A 20,078-nucleotide genomic window follows, 5' to 3' on the forward strand; every position below is an offset into this window, starting at 1 on the left:
AAAAGAAATAGAGCATCCAGGACTTGGATGCTGAAAGCATATAGAAGACGATATAACAGAGGCAGAGAGGACTATGGAATTTGAAACCAAAGGACTGAAAATCCAGCAGGGACGCAAGAAGAAAGGGCTGCTTTGGTGCCAGGACAAGTTGACAGGTTCGGTTTTAGAGTGGGTTAAATTGGGAATGATGGCAAAGCATCTGCTATCAATGCCTTGCAAGTTGTACAAGGTTTGCAGTCTCTGCCCCAGAAAGGTCAGGTAGATTCTTGTGTAGAGGAGATAGGAGGTGGAAGGAAGGAGTATCTATGAAGTTGTCAAGGAAGAGAGGATTAAGAGAAACAGAAGACAGAGAATGGAGGCTAGCACCTTGGAACTCATCCTGCTCTGGTGAATGGAGAGAGGAGGAAGAACCAGTAAGTATTAAGGGAGACCAGATGCTCATGTGTGGCCCTGCTGGTGGGGGTGGCATTTAGGGTACTTAGACACTTGCTGTTTCCAAATTAGATTTCTTTTGTTTTTAGAAGTTATTTTTTCTAGGGATGCCTGGGTGGCTCATTTGGTTAAGCATCCAACTATTGGTTTCAGCTCAGGTCACGATCTCACGGTTTATGAGTTTGATCCCCACATCAGGCTCTGCACTGACAGCTCGGAGCTTGCTTGAGATTCTCTCTCTCTCTGCCCCTCCTGGGCTCCCTCCCCCTGCCCCTTTCAAAATAAATAAGTAAACTTAAAACAACGTTATCTTTTCTAGTGTTAAGGCAAGGAAAAGATGAAGATATTTCTCTGGTTGACTTTTAAAAAGTTAGATCAAATTTTTTTTTATATATATAGCGTGTGAATATAGCATGTTAGGATGGTAAGGGAAATTATTTATATTTGTATAAATTGTCTTGTGCTGTGCATTTGGATTTTTCTCTTTGGCTAGTGTTATGTTTTGTAAGGGTGTACTCCTGGACAGAGAGACATTTATTTCAGTGTAGGCCAAAGCACATACCTCTTAATCTCGCCAGTAGCTCTTATGCGATGTTTATAGGAGTGTGTCCTGTTTCCCTTGAAAAGTAAGCTTTTAGGCAAACATGGAGATACTTGCTGTATGCCTCCTCGTTAGTTAAAACAAAAAACAAAATGGTTCTGTCTCATAATTTTCAGGGTTGAGGTAGGAGTGTTTTTCCTTATCAGTGGGACTAGTTTCGTTTTGTTTTTTTTTTTTTTATTTTTTTTAGCGTTTATTTATTATTGAGAGAGAGAGAGAGAGAGAGAGAGAGAGAGAGAGAGAGAGGCAGAGAGAGAGAGAGAGGCACACAGAGCATGAGCAGGAGAGGGGTAGAGAGAGGAGGAGACACAGAATCCAAAGCAGGCTCCAGGCCCTGAGCTGTCAGCACGGAGCCCGACGCGGGGCTCGAACTCACGAACTGTGAGATCATGACCTGAGCCGACGTCGGTCGCCCAACCGACTCAGCCGCCCAGGCGCCCCTCAGTAGGACTCATTTTGAGTCTGAGGCTTTTGTTTCAGGGGTGTTAATCGCCTGTTTGTTCAGCCACCTTCTCGTAAACTTTGGATTTTGGCAGGAGGTGGTACAGAGGGAGAGAGGACACACGTGTGTAGAGAATCACTATCTAATTATGCCCTCACACATGCTCTGTCGTGGGAGACCAGAAAAATGTCCTCAGTCACAGTAGCTTTGCCTTCAGAAAGGAACTGGTTCTGGTCCCCCCTGTTGGCCCTCAGAAGGTCTGGCACGTTCTGGGATCTTCCCTTCCTGCGCTTCGTCATATCTGGCACGAGTGTCTTTCCTTTGGAGCTACATTGAAGCGCACAGAAACACAAGTGAATTCTCCTTCCTCTTCCTGTTTTCTCCTCTCTGTCAGTGTTTATGGAACAACTTCCATGTGCCACAGGGTGCACTGTAGGGCTGGGGGAGGTTTCTGAACTCAGACCATTCAAACCCTCCTCTTCAAAGAGGAGATGAAGCCTAAGGGAATGGATTTGGCCAGAACCATCCAGGGACAGAGCTTGGCCCCAGCCCTAGGCTCTCTGGTCTCCTGTACTTTCTGTTAGAACACATGGTTAGTGTAAAGCAGGTTTTCTATTTGTTGGCTTTTACGGAGCAAAGACAGCAGGAAGGAGTAGGAAGGAAAAGTCGGGCGAGGATGTAAATCTGCAAGATCACTTCCTTTAGACTCATCTCCTTTTCTTTTTTTAAATTTTTTTTTTTAAACCTTTATTTATTTTCGAGACAGAGAGAGACAGAGCATGAACGGGGGAGGGTCAGAGAGAGGGAGACACAGAATCTGAAACAAGCTCCAGGCTCTGAGTTGTCAGCACAGAGCCTGACACGGGGCTCGAACTCACGGACCACGAGATCACAGCCTGAGCTGAAGTCAGACGCTCAACCGACTGAGCCACCCAGGCGCCCCATAGACTCATCTCCTTTTCCACTCAGTTTGCTTTTTTTTCTCTCTCTAAACTCTCGATCATTATGTTTAACGTCTCATAAATTAGTGTATGATTTATTTGGATATTTGGTGATGTTAATTAAACTCACCTTAAATTTTTTTTTTTTTTTAATTTTATCTTCAAGTGTGTTCAGGACCAGGTGTGCTTAGGAACTTCAAGCTGTTTGATCCCTCTTATATTTCCATAAGTTTGTTGGCAAAGTCATGAGCGGACGAAAATGACATTATATGGCGGGCTCTATCCGTTACAGAGTCATACCAAAACCCTGACTGTGCAAAATTTGCTCGTGAAAAAGGGAGGGGGCAGTCTTCCCATAGAGACAGTTTGCCGTCTTAAGTGTGGTTTAACTGTTTTCACAGTCTGTGACCTGCCATCAATTTCTATTGCCTCGACCACTTCACCTTGTGCATTTCTTGAAAGCTAAATGTTGGCCTCTGACGAGAGGAATTCTAAACCTACGCTGTGCAGTCTAGCAACTGTGTAGCCACACGTGACTTTCCAGCGTGTGCTGTGTGGCTGCACAGGACTGAGATGTGTTGCAAACACAAAATGCACATCAGACATGAAAGATTTAGTATGAGAAAAAAAAATACACAAGGTAAATATTTGGGATATATCAGGTTAAATAAAAATATTAACATTTGTTTTTATCTATTTTATTTTATTTTTAGCATTTATTTAGTTTTGAGAGAGTGTGCATGGGAGAGGGGCAGAGAAAGAGAGGGAGACACAGAATCGGAAGCAGGCTCCAGGCTCCGAGCTGTCAGCACAGAGCCCGACGCACGGCTCGAACCCACGAACCGTGAGACCATGACCTGAGCCAAAGTTGGACACTTAACCAACTGAGCCACCTAGGCACCCCTCTATTTTTTAATGTGTGCATGAAGACATTTTCAACTACATAGGTAGCTCACGTTACCTCTGTCGGACGGCGATGTTTGCGGCCAAACACATGGCTGAGGCTGGACATCTTTTCAGCATCCATCCACCCTAAAGCAGCACCACAGCCAACCCTCACATTTCCGCCTTTATGTCCGGGTCCACGAGTGTTTCAGCTGCATGAGCTCCGTGGCAGCATAGTCCCCCTGCTCTGTGTTTTTCCCAGGAATCATCTTTTCCTTACCCATTCAGAAGTCATTTATTAGACAAGTATTAACGGAGAACATTTGTGAAAAGTCTTGCATGAGGAGGTTGTGGGGTTCAAGAGGCGATTCAACTTGTGGCCCCTGCCCTCCAGAAATCATAACACGGAAAGGAAGTTTCAACCTCTCAGCCCTGTAGGTAACAAAAGAGAGATGATGATGAACATCATTGGCTCTTTCAGAGTTTTTTTTGTCTTCCGAGGAAGAAAGGCTCGAGGAGCGTATTCACGTATGGGTGTGGTTTTCAAAAGGCATGGCATCCAAGAGGTATTTGAGGAACAGAAACAAGTAATGGCTGTTAAGGGAAAATTGTTTCTCTAGTCACAGCACTGATCCAATGTGTGGGATTTCCACAATAAGTGATTCTCTAATTCTGTTTGGACACCCACACGATATCCTACAAGTTAATTCAGCTTTGACACTGACTGCCTGCCCAGAGTCAGCCCAGACTGCACAGGTTCAGGGCGGGGGGCTCAGTCCCGGAAGACCACCCTCACTTCAGGCCCTATAGTCAGCGGGCCCCCAGGTTACCAGTACTCCCATCTGACTTTGCTACAAATCACAGCCTCCCAAGACACTGCCTCAGGTTCAGTAATTTGCTAGAATGGCTTTCAAAACCCAGGGGAATGTTTACTTGGGTTTACTGGCTTATCATAAAGGGTACAGTTGAACAGCTAGATAAAGAGGTGTGCAGGGCAAGGTCTGGAAATGTCCCAGGCACAGGAGTTGGAGTGTCATCTTCTGGTACATGGATGCATTCGCCAAACCTGAAAACTCTGAATCTTGTTATTTAGGGGTTTTGATGGAGGTTTCATCTCAGCTCCTAACTAATCTCTAGTTCCTCTCCCTTTCCCAGAGAACTGGGGTGGGGGCGGGGGGGCTGTGGGGTTGACAGTTCCAAGCTTCTAGTCGAGGCTTGGTCTTCCTGGCAGCTCACCCCCTTCAAGAAGCCATCCAGGAGACCACCACGTGTCGCCTCACTTAGAGCAACAGAGGATCCTGTCACTAGGCGAATTCCAGGGGATTTAGGAGATCTGTGTCGGGAACTAGGGATGAAAACCAAGAATATATTTATTACTATATCACAAGTGCCGCGGGAAGGTGTAAACTCAGCGTAGATTGTAGAGTACGGGAAATAGAAGTTTCGTATTAAAAACTAGGAAAGCAGGTAGCTCATAGAGGGCTTGGGAGTCTGTGTCATTCCGGCCGGCTATGCAGAATCATTTAGGATTTTTGTATCAACAGGTTATATGGGGGGGCCTGGATGGCTCGGTCAGTTAGGCGTCTGACTTCTGCTCAGGTCATGATCTCACGGTTCATGAGTTCGAGCCCCACATCAGGCTCTGTGCTGACAGCTCGGATCCTGGAGCCTGCTTCAGATTCTGTGTCTCTCTCTTTCTCCGCCCCCCCGTCCCCCACTTGCACACACATATTCTCTCTCTCAAAAAACAAAAACAAAAACATTAAACAAAGTTACATGGTGGGTGGGGCGCCTGGGTGGCTCACCTGACTCTTGATTTCGGCTCAGGTCATGATCTTGTGGTCATGAGATCGAGTCCCATGTCAGGCTGTGTGCTGGGCATGGAATCTGCTTAAGATTCTCTCTTTCCACCTCTGTACTTTCCCAGTTTGCCTGAGGGTGCGCTCGCTCGCGCTCTCTCTCTCTCTCTTTCTCTCTCTCTCCCTCCCTCCCTCCCTCCCTCCCTCTCTCTCCTAAAAAACAATATCATCAGAGGCATGCAAATCAAAACCACAATGAGATACCACCTCACACCTGTCAGAATGGATAAAATCTTTTGATAATAGAAAAACAAAAAAGTCTTGGCAAGGAAAAAAAGGAACCTTTTTGCACTGTTGGTGGGAATGCAAACTGGTGTAGCCGCTCTGGAAAACCAAGTGTGGAGGTTCCTCAAAGAAAGAAAAATAGAGCTACCATATGATCCAGTGATTCAACTACTGGATATTTACCCAAAGAATAAAAAAATATATATATTAATTCAAAGGGATATATGCATCCTATATTTATTGCAGCATTATTTATAATGGTCAAATTATGAGATCAGTCCAAGTGTCCATTGATAGATGAATGCATAAGGAAGATGTGGTATGTATATGTGTGTATCTATCTATATAGAGAGAGATGACGGAATATTAGTCAGCCATAAAAAGAATGAAATCTTGCCATTGTCAATGACAGGGATGAATCTAGAGAGTATAATACTAAGTGAAATAAGTCAGTCAGAGAAAGACAAATACCATATGTGGCATTTAAGAAACAAATGAACAAAACAGAGACAAACCCAGAACCAGGCTTAACTGTAGAGAGCAAATTGATGGTCACCAGAGGGGAGGTGGGTGGGGGGATGGGTGAGAAAGGTGAAGGCGATTGAGAGTGCACTCACTGTGATGGGCGCTGAATGATGTGTGGGATTGCCAAGTCATTATATTGTACTCTTAATACTAATAAAACATGATGTCAACAGCACTGGAATTAAAGAAAGCTTTTTAAAAGTCACATGATCAGAGCACGCATGAAATTAATCTGGCTGCAGGACGTAGGATAAATTATGAGTGTAGAATATCAGGTGAGAGCAATCGAGATTCACTTTATAATAACCACTTTGTGTGTCCATCAGCTTATGCGTGATGCAGTGGTAACTCTTCAGTCACTACTCAGTGGCTTGAGACCACTGAGGTTTATTTCTTAGATGCTCTATGTCAGCTGAGGTCAGCTGTGGCCCTGCACCATGTGGCTTCGGTCTGGGCGCCCATCTAGAGGAGCAGTCCTTATGTAGGATGTGCTATTACTTCGGCAGAGAGAAAAAGAAGAGAACCAGGCAGTGGCCTCTTACCTGGCTCTGAACTGGCAACATCTCTGTCCACGTTTAATTGGCTGAAGCAAGTCACATGGCCAAGCCTGATGTCAGTAAATCAGGGATTATATTCCTCCTACTAGAGCACTGCAGTCACATCAGGCAGGGATGTGTAATCCCCTTTCAGGGAGGACAGTGACTAATCTGGAACAGTAATACAATCCATTACACTTTGTCATCCTAAGTCACATTTGTTAAAAAGCAAAACAAAACAAAAACAAAAACAACAAGAAAAACCTCCCAAGAAACAACAAAATCCTCAGAATCATGCTGCTGTACATTTCTGAATTGAAACTTCTATAGGCTCTCTGCCTGTCTCCTCTTTCCTTCTCTCAGACTTTGTTCAGAGGCAGATGTCCCCACTGTAACCGTGTGCCTCTCTAGATGCCTAGAGATACAGCTGAACGGCTACCAGGTTCATGGACTACAGACCCCATCTCTCTTGCTTTTGGCATCAATCCATCTCCAAAACCTACTGGACCAGGCAGACTCTCAGGAATCTCTCCCACCTCCCCTACCTCTGGGAGAGTGAACTCTCTGCCAGCCTTCCCAGTGTAATCTGTTTACAATCCCTGGAGTACCTTGGGTTTCCCATCTCTGCTGACCTGGGGACTCAGGGTCCACCCAGCTTCTCTGTGCTGGACCACCACGCCCGGTCCCGCAGGGGTGATCGGCAAAGGAGACGAGATACTGGTCGGGTCTAAACCAGTTCCAGAGATCGCTCATGGCAGGTGGTGCCTCGGTGACTCAAATTCAATCTGGGTTTTATTTGATTTTTTTTTTTTTTTTTTTTTGGTTTTATTGAGCAACAGCCGTCATTTATTAGACACCATGCAGCACATACACAGATATTTGCAGCTTATCTTCTGGCCTGTTTTTGTTGACGAAGAAATACTCTTGTGTTTGAAAACACCCAAATCACCTTGTGAATATGCTGTTGGTGAAGTTATCCGGGTGGCTAGTTTTTTGTTTTTTTTTTTGTTTTTTTGGGGGGTGTGAAGCAATCAGAGCATGAAAGAACCAGGAGGAAAAAAAAAACACAGGTTGTATATTTGTGACACCCTCACCCCCGCCCCTCACAACCAGTGAGGCAGAGTTTAGAACTGAATGATAAAGGGCTTAAACATGAAAAGAATGGAGTATCAGAACGAGTTGGAATTCAGTTAGTACTGCATTGCTCACACACCACTAATTTGTACGTTTGTGGTATAAAACGGGAAGGTCTCCACCCTGTTATAATATCGGTCTGGGACTTGGGAGAGCTCATTCCCGCTTTCAAATTTATTGGACCTCTGGATGTTTTCACTTCCGGTGCCTTTTCCCACAGGCTGTTGAAATTCACACGCTACCTTCAGTCCTGTATTCCAGGGCGACCCAGCCCGATGACTTCTTCCTTTAACATCTCTCACATTTATTTTCTTCCAATAGTAGCTGGGAGTCTGTCTGCTGAAAGTGACTGGAACTCAAACCGGAGGGAGCGCAAGATAAAGTTATACGAATGACTTTGGGGCATCCTTTACGAGGACAGGAGGTGGCTGGGGTTCAGATGGCAGTCGCCTCTCCTGATTTCCCCATCTCCTGTGTCTGTTCCCATGTGGGTCCCTTCCTTTCTGTCTCTCACTGCTTTCCAGCTGTGCCTGCTTCTTTAGTTCCTGTGGTTAGAAGCATGGCCTCAACATGTCCCAGATTTTTATAGCATCAGTCATTTGAGAGAGACTTGTTTGGCTTCCCTAATTTCAAATCCAAAACTCCCAAAGACATCCACTTTAGGGCCAGTTAACTATGGCCAAGAGATTCTGGACTAAGTGTCCCCCACGCACACGGGGGCTCTTCCTGCCTTCTTCCTTGAGTAATCATACGTGGAATATATGATTTGATTTGATTTGATTTGATTTGATTTGATTTGATTTGACAGAGTGTGTGTGAGGGGTGGGGGAGAGAGAGAGAGAAAGAGAGAAAGAGAAAGAGAATTTCAAGCAGCCTCCATGCTCTGTGTGGAGCCCAATGCGGGACTTGATCCCGTGACCATGAGATCAGGACCTGAGCCAAAATCAAGAGTCAGGCGCTCAACTGGCTGGGCCACCCAGGGGCCCTTGAATAAATGATTTTGCATGCCACATAAGAACATGGCGGTAGCTCCCGGGAACCACGTGGCTGGTGTGGGAGTTAGCACAATTGTCCAAAGGAAAGATGCTATTTATAGAATAAATAAGGTATGGGTTTCTGAGCAAAAAAAAAAAAAAAAAAAAGTGATTTTCACTACAGCTTCTCTCCATCTGTGCCGAGGCTGAGAATTAAAAACTTTTACCTTCTTCATAACGCTTTGCTAATTGACCTCTTTGTTGCTTGTCTTACACCCATTCGGTCCATCTTCCACACAGTTGCCCCGGTGATCATTTAGAGTAAGAACGAAGCCCTGTCATCCGCCCGCAAGCTTCTCAGTAAGGAGCATGAAGTGTCCCGTGGTCTGCCCCCCCCCCGCCCCCAGTTCTCCCCTCCTCCTTCCCCTGCCCACTGCTCTTGCAAACAACTCCAGTGGCCCTTGCTTCCTTTTCTTCTGTTGCTTGCCAGGTTCCCCCTTTCCCTGGAGCACCTTTCCTCTTTGTCTTCTTCATGATCATTTGTCAAACTTCAGCCCAAGCTTTACCTTCTCTAGAAACGTTTCTGGAGGCTCGCTCCTCCACCCCCAGCCCCACCGGGTCACTGTTCGATCTTCCTATGTCTGCACTGCCTTCTACAGCTCATGCTCTTTCCTTCTCTTGGTTACTTCCCTCTATTAGAGAGTGAGGGCTTTACAAGTGTGGGGGGGGGGGGGCTCTTGTTTCTGTCCTGACCGGCTCAGCAGATGCTTATGACAAAGACAAGCCAGTTCTTTGACGAGCCGCTTCTCCGCGCACCCATAGAAATTCAACCTGTGGTGTAGAGTGGCACTTGCCCACAGCTTAGCCATTTCCTACGACCGAGTGTGAATTCCCCAAGACCAGGGTCATTGCCCCATCAGCCCGTTGGTGCACAGCAGACGCTGCTGGCTTGCGTTGAGTCTTTACGCAAAATCTGGCTTTGACATCTTCCCAGTCAGCCAATATTGACTGTGTGACTCAAGATGTCGTCTGGTGTGCACATCTAGGCATAGATAAAGAAAATGATTAATCTCTGCAAAAAGGGAACCGTTACTCGACAGCATTTTAATGGGAAAGTAGTGTCTGCTGGTAGAAGTCACCAGTAATAGGGGTGACCATCATGGTACTTCTTGATGCACAGGAGCAGATATGCTCTCATGCAGGGCTTGAGTGGGTGCTGGCGAAGCCGCTGTTGCAAACAGCGGTGGTTGAAGATGGTTCTGGGGATCAGACAGGCTTCAATGACCAACTTTCCTTTCCGCTTCAGGCCAGCTTCTTCAAGATGAACGACATCTAACTCTTCTTTTTTTTATGACTCTTCACATCTCTGACTTAGGAGAAAGAAATGAAGGGGAAGAGTGTCAAAACTTGACACTAAAAGGAAGATTTCAACATGACCCGAACTGTCTAGGGCTTTAATTTGGGGAGGGGGTCCGACTCAATTCTCATAATGGTGTGGTGAAATGCTAACAGATTTGGCACTTGTCTTTCAGATTAACTGGGGTCTTTGAACTTGACAAAATTGAACATTGGCAAGCCAGTACTTCTAAAGCTAGGTAAATGGGGGTTTGTGAAGAGATCTCAGGCGCAGTTTCAAAGTTAGGTAGTTGCCACCACAGGCTGTTAATGGCAGCTGGGGCTGCAGATGTGAACAGTGATTGATTGTGCAAAGAGAGGAGGGTGACCGTATAGAATGAGAGGAGGGAAACACACTTCTTTGTGCAAAGGAAAGCTCGTCCACATGGAGTGGAGTTCTTTTCCCCCAAGGGAAGCCCTTTAGATTCTGGATTTGGGAGGTAGGAAGTAGTGTGCTTTGCATTGATGCTTTTGTTAACAGAACTCAAGAAACTATAGCAACTCTTCCGCTGATGGCCGTGGGGATCTTTGTTGCCTTTTCACTTTGCTTTCTTAATTTGATTAAGCGAATCGAGCTATCACACCATCTACTACATCTGTACCTGTAGGAAATAAGGAAATGAATCCGCACAGCCCCTGGCTCAGGGGAGGTCGCGGCTCAATGAGACTGTGGGACACCGGGCTGTGCATGGTAAATACTAAACACTCCACAAGCTGTAGGGCTACTATCTGGGGAGAGAAGCCGGCTCGTAGATGCCATTAATACTGGTAACAGGAGCTGCCAATACAGAGTCACTGTTTCACACCAGGCATCGTATTGGTAGGTATTTGCTTAAATCCTCACAATCCTAATTGAATGTAAAATATGCACTTATATAGGTAGAGGATGTATTAGAGAGGTACAGCTTTTCACTAAGCCAGCACAGAGGAAGGAGGGTGAGGAAACACTGGAGGAGGTGACCTTTGGACAGGACTTGAAGAACGCGTTGTAGATCACCGGGCAGAGATGAGGAGAGGGAGATAGCTGCTGGAAGGAGGGATTCCCTCACAGGTCTCCATTCTCTTTTCCTCCTTTTGCCTGTGGACTTCCCACTGTGCTTAATATGCCCGGAGGATTCCTTGGTCATGGGTGGAAACTCTCAGAGCTGAAGATCTGGGTAACTCTGGACAGAATAGATGACTAGGGCTGTTTGCTCAACTAATGTCTGTAGGGTGACCCTAGTCCTGTTACTTCCACAGTTGAATGAAAACAGAGGCTTTGACAAGGGACCACTGTGGTGTCTCCTAGGGTCACAGTAACCAGTCAGTGTGTGCCATTTTAAGCAGCCATCTACGTGAAAACAGATTTACAAGACCATTTAATTAAAAGGTACTTTACCAAGAAGTTGGTTTACAGAGCAAATTCTCAGATTTTTTGTTTGTTTGTTTGGTGGAATTATGGACAAGAAAAACATTAGGAAAACCAAAATCTTGGCCTCTAAGAATTAGTAATTTAGCAGAACAAAGGGAATCTCTATCACACACATATTACCACCCCCCCCCACACACAGATAAGAAATTCACAGCAATGAGTATCCTTAAGAGTTTTATAAAGAAGTAACATTTGAGATGTCATTGAAAGATTAAAAAAAATTTTTTTTAACATTTCATTCATTTTTTGAGAGACAGAGACAGAGACAGAGTGTGAGCGGGGAAGGGCCAGAGAGAGAGGAAGACACAGAATCCGAAGCAGGCTCCAGGCTCCAAGCTGTCAGCACAGAGCCCGATGTGAGACCCGAACCCACAAACCATGAGATCCTGACCTGAGCTGAAGTCAGACACTTAACCCACTGAGCCACCCAGGCGCCCCTGAAAGATTGTAATTTGGAGAAATTGAAACAGAGTGGGCTTTCCTCATTGTGTCAGAAATCTGATCTATATGTTTAGAAATATTTGTTTATGTACAATTATCTTGAGCTAAGTTGGGGTTCCTCACTTTCTGCCTGAAGAAGGGGCTGTAAGAGGTAAAAATGATTTTGGGGGCGCCTGGGTGCCTCAGTTGGTTAAGCATCTAACTCTTGATTTTCACTCAGGTCATGAAATCACGTTTTATGGGATCGAGCCCCGTGTCAGGCTCTGTGCTGACAGTGCAGAGGGTGTTTGGGATTCTCTCTCTCCCTCTCTCTGCCCCTCCCCAGTTTGTTCATCCTCCCCCCCTTTCAAAAATAAATAAGTGTAAAAGAATGTATTTTAAGTAATTTTGGGAAAAAAAATGTCCCTTTTGTCCCAAGGATAATTGTTTTATGTTTTGTTATTTTTATCCAGACTATTTGCAACCAGAGGACAAACAACATGCCTAATACATAATTGAGTTCCCTGTAGTACCTGAAATTGAGAGGGGTGGCAAATAGGTATTTGTGATTGCTGTGGGGATCAAACATCATGCAGTTGGAGAACTTCTCGGTGAATCCACACCGAGGATGAATGGAAGGTAGTTGCTTTGCATGGACCTGCGTGTTTGGTTTCCATGGGTCAGGAAAATGATGACAGATCATGTTTCTTAGGACGCTGATGCCTTCTGGTTCTTCAAGGACACAGAAGATTCTTGCATTTTTAAAAATTGAATTTTGCTGAAATGCCATCAGAGCTAGAACTTTTAGGTAGGACTGGAGTTTGACTGTCTTGCGTCCTGTGCCTGCATCCTGGAACTCCTTTGCCTCGGAATATATACCACTCAGCACATTTGCCTTATTAAAAACAGCTTGTCGTAACTTTACTAGATGTTCAGTGGTTCACAAAGATGCAAAGCTAACATTTTTAAGAGAGCAATGAAGGTGGAACAGATGTGAACGGCAAGCTGCAGGGAATTAAATGCCAGTATGAGTTTTACAAGTTGCAAATGAGGAGGAAGGAGTGGGATTCTGAGAAGGTAGAGTAAAATTTTCTTGGAAACAACAAAGACAATGGCTTTCAGGGTTGGAAACAACTGGACAGCATCTGTCCTCTTGGCTCTTTATCAAATTGAAGGCTCTTGGAAGGTGTGGGTGCTTTCACAAAAAATGCTCACCATGTGGGTTGGCGTTGACAAGACCAGAAATTTACACTTGGTTTCCAAATTTGATTTATCGTTTTAGTCAGTTGTATGCATAGAGAAGTCCCCCACCCCCACACCGCAGTTACGATGCTAGGGCCTTTGTGATGAATAGAGGAAATAAGCATTCGGGAATTTTATTTCATTTTATTTTTGTTTAACATAATTTATTGTCAAATTGGCTAACATACAGTGTATACAGTGTGCTCTTGGTTTTGGGGGTGGATTCCATGGTTCATCACTTACATACATCACCCAGTGCTCATCCCAACAAGTGCCCTCCTCTATGCCTGTCACCCACTTTTCCCTCTACCAACCCCCATCAACCCTCAGATTGTTCTCTGTATTTAAGAGAGATGGAGGGTTTGCCTCCCTCCATCTCTGTGTGTAACTATTTTTTTCCCCTTCCCCTCCCCCATGGTCTTCTGTTAAGTTTCTCAAGATCCACATATGAGTGAAAACATATGATATCTGTCTTTCTCTGGTTGACTTATTTCATTTAGCATAATACCCTCCAGTTCCATCCATGTTGCTGCAAATGGTATGATTTTATTCTTTCTCATTGCCAAGTAATATTCCATTGTGTATATAAGCCACATCTTCTTTATCCATTCATCAATTGATGGACATGTAGGCTCTTTCCATAATTTGGCTATTGTTGAAAGCGCTGCTATAAACATAGGGGTACATGTGCCCCTCTGAATCAGCACTCCTGTATAAGCATTTGGGAATTTTACTGAAAGGAATCCAAAGTCTTAAGTAACATATTTCTCAAATACATTGTGGTGGCTTTGAAACACATGATTTTCTTTTTAATTTGAAATGGTCAGTTTTCAAGAAATAGCTCTCAAGAAGATGGTTTTGATATCTCTTTTGAAATGTCAGTAGATTTTGTTTTGTTTTTTAATGTTTACTTATGTTTGAGAGAGACAGAGAGAGAGTGAGCAGGGTAGGATAGAGAGAGAGGGAGACACAGAATCCGAAGCAGGCTCCAGGCTCTGAGCTGTCAGCACAGAGCCCGACATGGGGCTTGAACTCACAAACCCGGAGATCATGACCCGAGCCGAAATTGAATGCTTAACCAACTGTACCACTAAGGTGCCCCGAAATGTCAGTAGATTTTGTGTTGGAAAATCAAAAGGACCAAAGGAAATCATGTCCCTTTTGTTACAAACCTTTTGTGATGAAATTATAATTAAATCTGGCCATGAAAAGAAGGCTAATAGTTTGTGAATAGTTTATTTATAGGATTAAGAAGATTACAAGGGAAATTTTTGGGCTACATAAAACAAATTAGTTTGAACATCCTTGAAACTATTTTCGTAACCGTCATAAGAAATAATTGTTTTAGCAACAAATAATTGGTCTAATCTCTGTACAAACTATAAAGTGTACATGATGTGGCCATACCTGTTATCCACCTGAGCCACAGCATAATGGTGTCAAAGGGGACCCTGGTGTTCATCTCGGGACCATATTGTATTTTTAACCATTTTTAACCTCAAAAACATGCATATGAAAGTAATAAAATATCCAAAAATATATCTTGCCGTTGAACTTCTGCTTACTCTTACTGGTTCTCACATCTCTTCTGTGTTTGTGTCTGCATTCCAACTCCTGCTTCTGGTATTATGTGTATTTACTGAAAAAATACTCTCTAGAATGGCCACTCTGGATGAGATCCTGACCCAGGTGGTGAGAGGTTCATGAGACATAGTCCCTGTCCACAAGGAGCTCATGGTTTAAAGTGGCAATAGGACCCACACAGAAGAACTGAGTCATAAAATAGGACTACGTGTGAACTAGTGCCGTGGGAGCTACTAAGTGCTGTAGAAGTTCATAGAAGGGACGATTGCTTGTAGCCTGCTTTAAAGAAAAAAATTATAACAAGAATTTTTCTGTCCACTTGCTTTGAGCTTTAGAGAAATCCTTCAGGTGTCTAGGTGTCAATTTTCTTTTCTTTTTTTTTTTTTAATTTTTTTTTTCAGTGTTTATTTATTTTTGGGACAGAGAGAGACAGAGCATGAATGGGGGAGGGGCAGAGAGAGGGAGACACAGAATCGGAAACAGGCTCCAGGCTCTGAGCCATCAGCCCAGAGCCCGATGCGGGGCTCGAACTCACGGGCCGCGAGATCGTGACCTGGCTGAAGTCGGACACTCAACCGACTGCGCCACCCAGGCGCCCCTCAATTTTCTTTTTTAAAAAACTTTTTAAATGTTTATTTTTGAAGGAGAGAGAGACAGAGTGTGAGCAGGGGAGGGGCAGAGAGAGAATGGGAGACACAGAATCTGAAGCAGGCTCCAGACTCTGAGCTGTCAGCACAGAGCCCAACATGGGGCTTGAACTCACGAACCCGGAGATCATGACCTGAGCCAAGGTCGGACACTTAACCCCAGGCACCCCTGGGCGTCAACTTTCTTTAAAAAAAAATTTTTTTTTAATGTTTATTTATTTTTGAGACAGAGAGAGACAGAGCATGAACGGGGGAGGGTCAGAGAGAGAGGGAGACACAGAGTCTGAAGCAGGCTCCAGGCTCTGAGCTGTCAGCACAGAACCCGACGTGGGGCTTGAACCCACGAACCACGAGATTATGACCTGAGCCGAAGTCAGACGCTTAACCGACTGAGCCACCCAGGCGCCCCCTTAATGGTAAATCTTTGCTAAAATAATAACCTGTACTCCATGACTGGATGGGGGATGGCCATCCTAAATGTCTGTCATCCAAGGTTTTGAAATTCGAGGCCTAATTCAGATGAGGGAATTCTATTATTTTTGGCCAGCGAAGAGCAGTCACATCCACCAGTACTATCATGGGCCTTTTCTCCTCTGCAGGTTTTTGCTGTTGTTTGTTTGCTTCCTTTTAAACCTCCTCTGCAGGGTTTGAATTTTAGAAGGCAAATGGTTAAAATGAAAAAATTTTTTTATCTTCCTCTTTGTGAGCAAAACCAACTTTATTAACCACTAGAAATGGAAGTTGGCACAGAATTTGGGATGATTGTTACTGAGAGGTAGACCCTCAAATTTGGGGTAGATTTAATTAAAAAAAATTTTTTTTTGAGTGTATATTCATTTTTGAGAGAGCAGAGTGTGAGCTGGGGAGGGGCAGAGAGAGGGGGAGACAGAATCCGAAACAGGCTCCAGGCTCTGAACTGTCAGCACAGAACCCGACGCGGGGCTGGAACTCACTGACCTCGAGATCATGACCTGAGCCGAAGTCAGATACTTAACCAACTGAGCCCCCCCAGGCGCCCCTGGGTAGATTTCATTTTATTTCAAGTCGCATTACACTTCCCTAGCCTTCTTGTCCCGTATGCAGAGTAGCAAATGGTTAAAAATAAGTTTGGGTACAAAAAATCAACATATGTGGAATAAATGATTGTTTCCCTGTATTAGAGCAGCTACTAAGAAGAATTCATTGAGACTCTAGAGGAAAATACCGAGGATACATCAAAATTGGAAAACAGCCTCTGTTGGCCATTTAAAGTAAGGAGAGTTGACTTAGGTCAAAAGGAAGAGAACAATGTCCTGAAAATGGAAGTTAAGTGTTATAAGATGCCATTAAAGGGAGATTATGGAACCTCCTTTTCTAGAAATGTTTAAAAACAAGACAGAACATCATGTCTCAGGAGAAGTGTTGAAGTTCAGTCCTGCCCAGAGGCAGGAAGATTAACTGGTTTTCTCCTGTGTGGTCTCTCAAGTCATCGGAAGAGCCCTCGAATGTAGTAAATATCCCACACTCTGTTGGCTGAAACTAGTGTTCATTTTAACCTTGGTTACTGTAAGGCCAGAATGAATAGTGTGTATAAGTAACAGAATTGAATTTGGATTTGAGATTGATGGTGTGAGTGTTGTGCATTGTATATGCCTGAATCGGTTGAAAAATCACGAAAGTGTATGTAGTACTGAAACTCTTCAGTGCATAACTTATCTTTTTACGATTTAGAAAGTACCTGCTTTCTTGCAAGGTCTCGGTATCATTAATCACTCAATAAATTATTACAAATAACCGCTGTGAAAACTCTAGGATACAAGTATGAATTGGGTATGGTTCCTGCCTTCAAGGAACTTAGTCGACCAGTGGAGATAAACCATATGCAAGGATCATATACATGATTAATGAAAAACAGATCAGTGGCGTCAGAGTTGTGAGAAAACGGATTAAACAACATTGTAAGATTTCAGAGAGGAGAGATAATTCTTTTGGATTTAAACAATGAATATTTCCTGGAAGAAAAATGTATTGAATTGGGCCTTAAGAATACAAAGCATTTTGGGGGCACCTGGGTGCTTGAGGGTCCAACTCTTTCAGCTCAGGTCATGATCCCAGGGTCATGGGATTGAGCCCTGAGTTGGGCTCTGCACTGAGAATGGGCCTGCTTGAGATTCTGTCTCTCTCTCTCTCTTGTCTCTTCTCCCTCTCTTTCCCTACCTCTCCTTCACATGTTCTCTCTCTCAAAAAAAAAAAAAAAAAAAAACGAAAAAGAAGAAGAAGAAGAAGCATTTTGAAGGGTGTAAATGAAGAGGAGAACAAGGACAGGGGTGGAATTGTTCCTACTGATTCCAAGGTACAGACAAGTTCAGCAGAAGCATAAGGAAGTTAGGGGGCATGGACTGGAAATGCCTCTTTGCAGACAGTCTCAATGCCAGCTCACAGAGTTTGGGTTCTGCTTGTTCAGTGCTTACAATCCCTAGGAAATGATTAAGCATTAAAGGGTTCCTGTCTGTGGGAGGTCTGTAAATTGCTGTTTGGACTGCAGTGGGGGGGAAAGCCGTAGCCGGGAGCCCAGAAAAGTGGCTACTGGGTCCTCTGGGCCAGAGTTTGCTAAGGGGGTATGCTGAGAAACAATAGTGTCAAGGCATGCTCATAGGCATTACTTAAGAAAGGGTCTCTTCACGAAAATTAATTGGAGAAATAAAGTTAAGCAATTAAATGGGTTTCTTTGCTGGATAACTTTTCAGAGCCTTTAATATTGAGAATTGCATTGAGGATCTCAAATAGTGTGAAATTTCCAACACAATTTGTTTTCTCATGGAATATCCCTAAAATTACTGTTTTTGGATCATGCTTCGGGGAACATTGCCCTGTGCATCTGCTAATGACAGCTGGAACACGAGTGATGGTTATATGCATGGAAGTTGTGATTGGATGAGATTCCAAGTGGGAGAAGCATCACTTCTCCCGATACATAGTAGTCATTTGGTAACTCTACAGAAATGCACCCAAGAGTGAGTTATCAGTTTGTTAGCAAGACTTGGCCCGAGATGGCACGCTGAAACAGGGAACAGAGTCCAAGGTGGAAATGTGGGGAGTTTGGAGCTTTAGCTACAAATGGTGGCATCATGGAAAGCTGGAAGGAAATGGTTCCAATGCAAGTTGATCACTTGAGAAACCATGGGAAGTTGTTACTTGAGAAGCCATGGGAATCTAGCCAATGGCTTTAGCAGATGCAGAAACTGTGGACTTGGGTGAGAAGTCATTGTTTTTTTCTTACTAAAGGTATTGTCTTTTTTTTTTTTTTTTTTTTTTTTGGTTAAGATAGCTGGCTGTTTGCATTCTGGATGAATAGCCTATTCATATGCAATGGACTCTAGTCCAGTAAGATAACCATCAGTGTAGTCCAAAAGAAACTTTAGGATTAATAAAGCATTAAACCTATAGTGTTTATTGTCTTCATCAGACAGTAATAGGGATCATCTTCTTCATCGTGAATTCTTTTTTGCAGTTTGATATACTCCTAGAAGTTTACTAATCTTTAATATTTTCTTCTTTCCTTCAGGTATTTGCCTTCGATTATTGCTTTTGGTCCATGGATGAATCTAACACTACAAAATATGCTGGTAAGTTGACTCTCTCTTCACTTGATTTTTGGGTCTCAGGACTCTTCGTCTGTTTTCTTTCCTCTGGAATTCTGTTTTTCCCATAAAATTCACATTCATTCTTTCCAATTCCAGCATGTGGGCTTTGAAGTCAACAAGGTTTATTTCAGGATCAGACTCTGCCACTAACTTGCTAAGAAGTCATGGGTGTGTTTTGTTTTGTTTTTTAAGCCTCGGGTTTTTCACCTGTGAAGGATGTTAGTATCTTCAGAGGTGTTCCATCAGTTAGAAATAATGGGGAACCACCTCAAGCCAGAGATGCTAGCTGTTGTGATGATCACGTGAAGAAGAGGTTTAATGTGCCGTGTCTTTCCTCGTCGCCAGCGCTGTGGGAATTCACCTCTCCACCAATACAAGGAAAGCAGAGATGCTGTTGGTTTCCAGGACCCGCTCACGTCCTGAGTGTTCTTACAGTCATTGGTGATATGAACTCCACGTTCCTCAGGGAAACATGGCCTCCCAGCCTCACATTTTGCTAGTGTTCTTTGCTTGAGGCATTTCATTCCTAGTCCATCGAACATAGATGACTACTAATTTTTAATTTTTTAACAATGTTTATTTATTTATTTTTGAGAGAGAGAGAGAGAGAGAGAGAGAGAGAGAGAGAGAGAGAGAGATTGTAAACAGGGGAGGGGCAGAGACAGGGAGAGAGAATCCCAAGCACGCTCCAACCTATCAGCTCAGAGTCCAGTGTAGATCTCAAACTCATGAGCCATGAGATCATGACCTGAGCTGAAATCAAGAGTCAGACACTTGACCGACTGAGCCACCCAGGAGCCCCTGATTCCTACTCTTTTGATTATGTCCCCATTTCTTTATTTAGTCTTAATGACTGTGTTCTCCTCATCTCTACTTATAGGACCATCAGCTGAATGACTTTCTCATTTACTTCTTTTTTTAATGTTTATTTATTTTGAGAGGTGAGGGGTGTAGAGAGAGAGAGACAGAGAATCCCAAGCAGGCCCCATGCTATCAGCACAAAGCCCAATGCGGGGCTCAAACCCACAAAACATAAGAGCATGACTTGAGCTGAAACCAAGAGTCCTGTTATACACTTAACTGACTGAGCCACCTAGGTGTCCCTTTATCGTTTACTTTTTTTTTTTTTAACATTAATTTATTTTTGAGAGAGAGAGACAAGGTATGAGTCAGGGAGGGGCAGAGAGAGAGGGAGACACAGA

At 43.9% G+C, this 20,078-nt stretch overlaps 1 protein-coding gene across 9 annotated transcripts in view; it reads left to right on the forward strand.

Moving 5' to 3' along the window:
* Nucleotides 1-20,078, forward strand: part of KIF13A (kinesin family member 13A) — a 214,283-nt gene that overhangs the window by 93,429 nt on the left and 100,776 nt on the right. For all 9 annotated transcript variants that reach the window (XM_023253636.2, XM_023253638.2, XM_023253639.2 and 6 more), the window contains one exon: nucleotides 18,798-18,858. In XM_023253636.2, coding sequence (XP_023109404.2) covers nucleotides 18,798-18,858 — 61 coding nt within the window. The remainder of the gene's footprint in view (nucleotides 1-18,797; nucleotides 18,859-20,078) is intronic.

This window comes from Felis catus, chromosome B2 (assembly GCF_018350175.1).
Source record: "Felis catus isolate Fca126 chromosome B2, F.catus_Fca126_mat1.0, whole genome shotgun sequence".
Lineage (NCBI taxonomy): Eukaryota > Metazoa > Chordata > Mammalia > Carnivora > Felidae > Felis > Felis catus.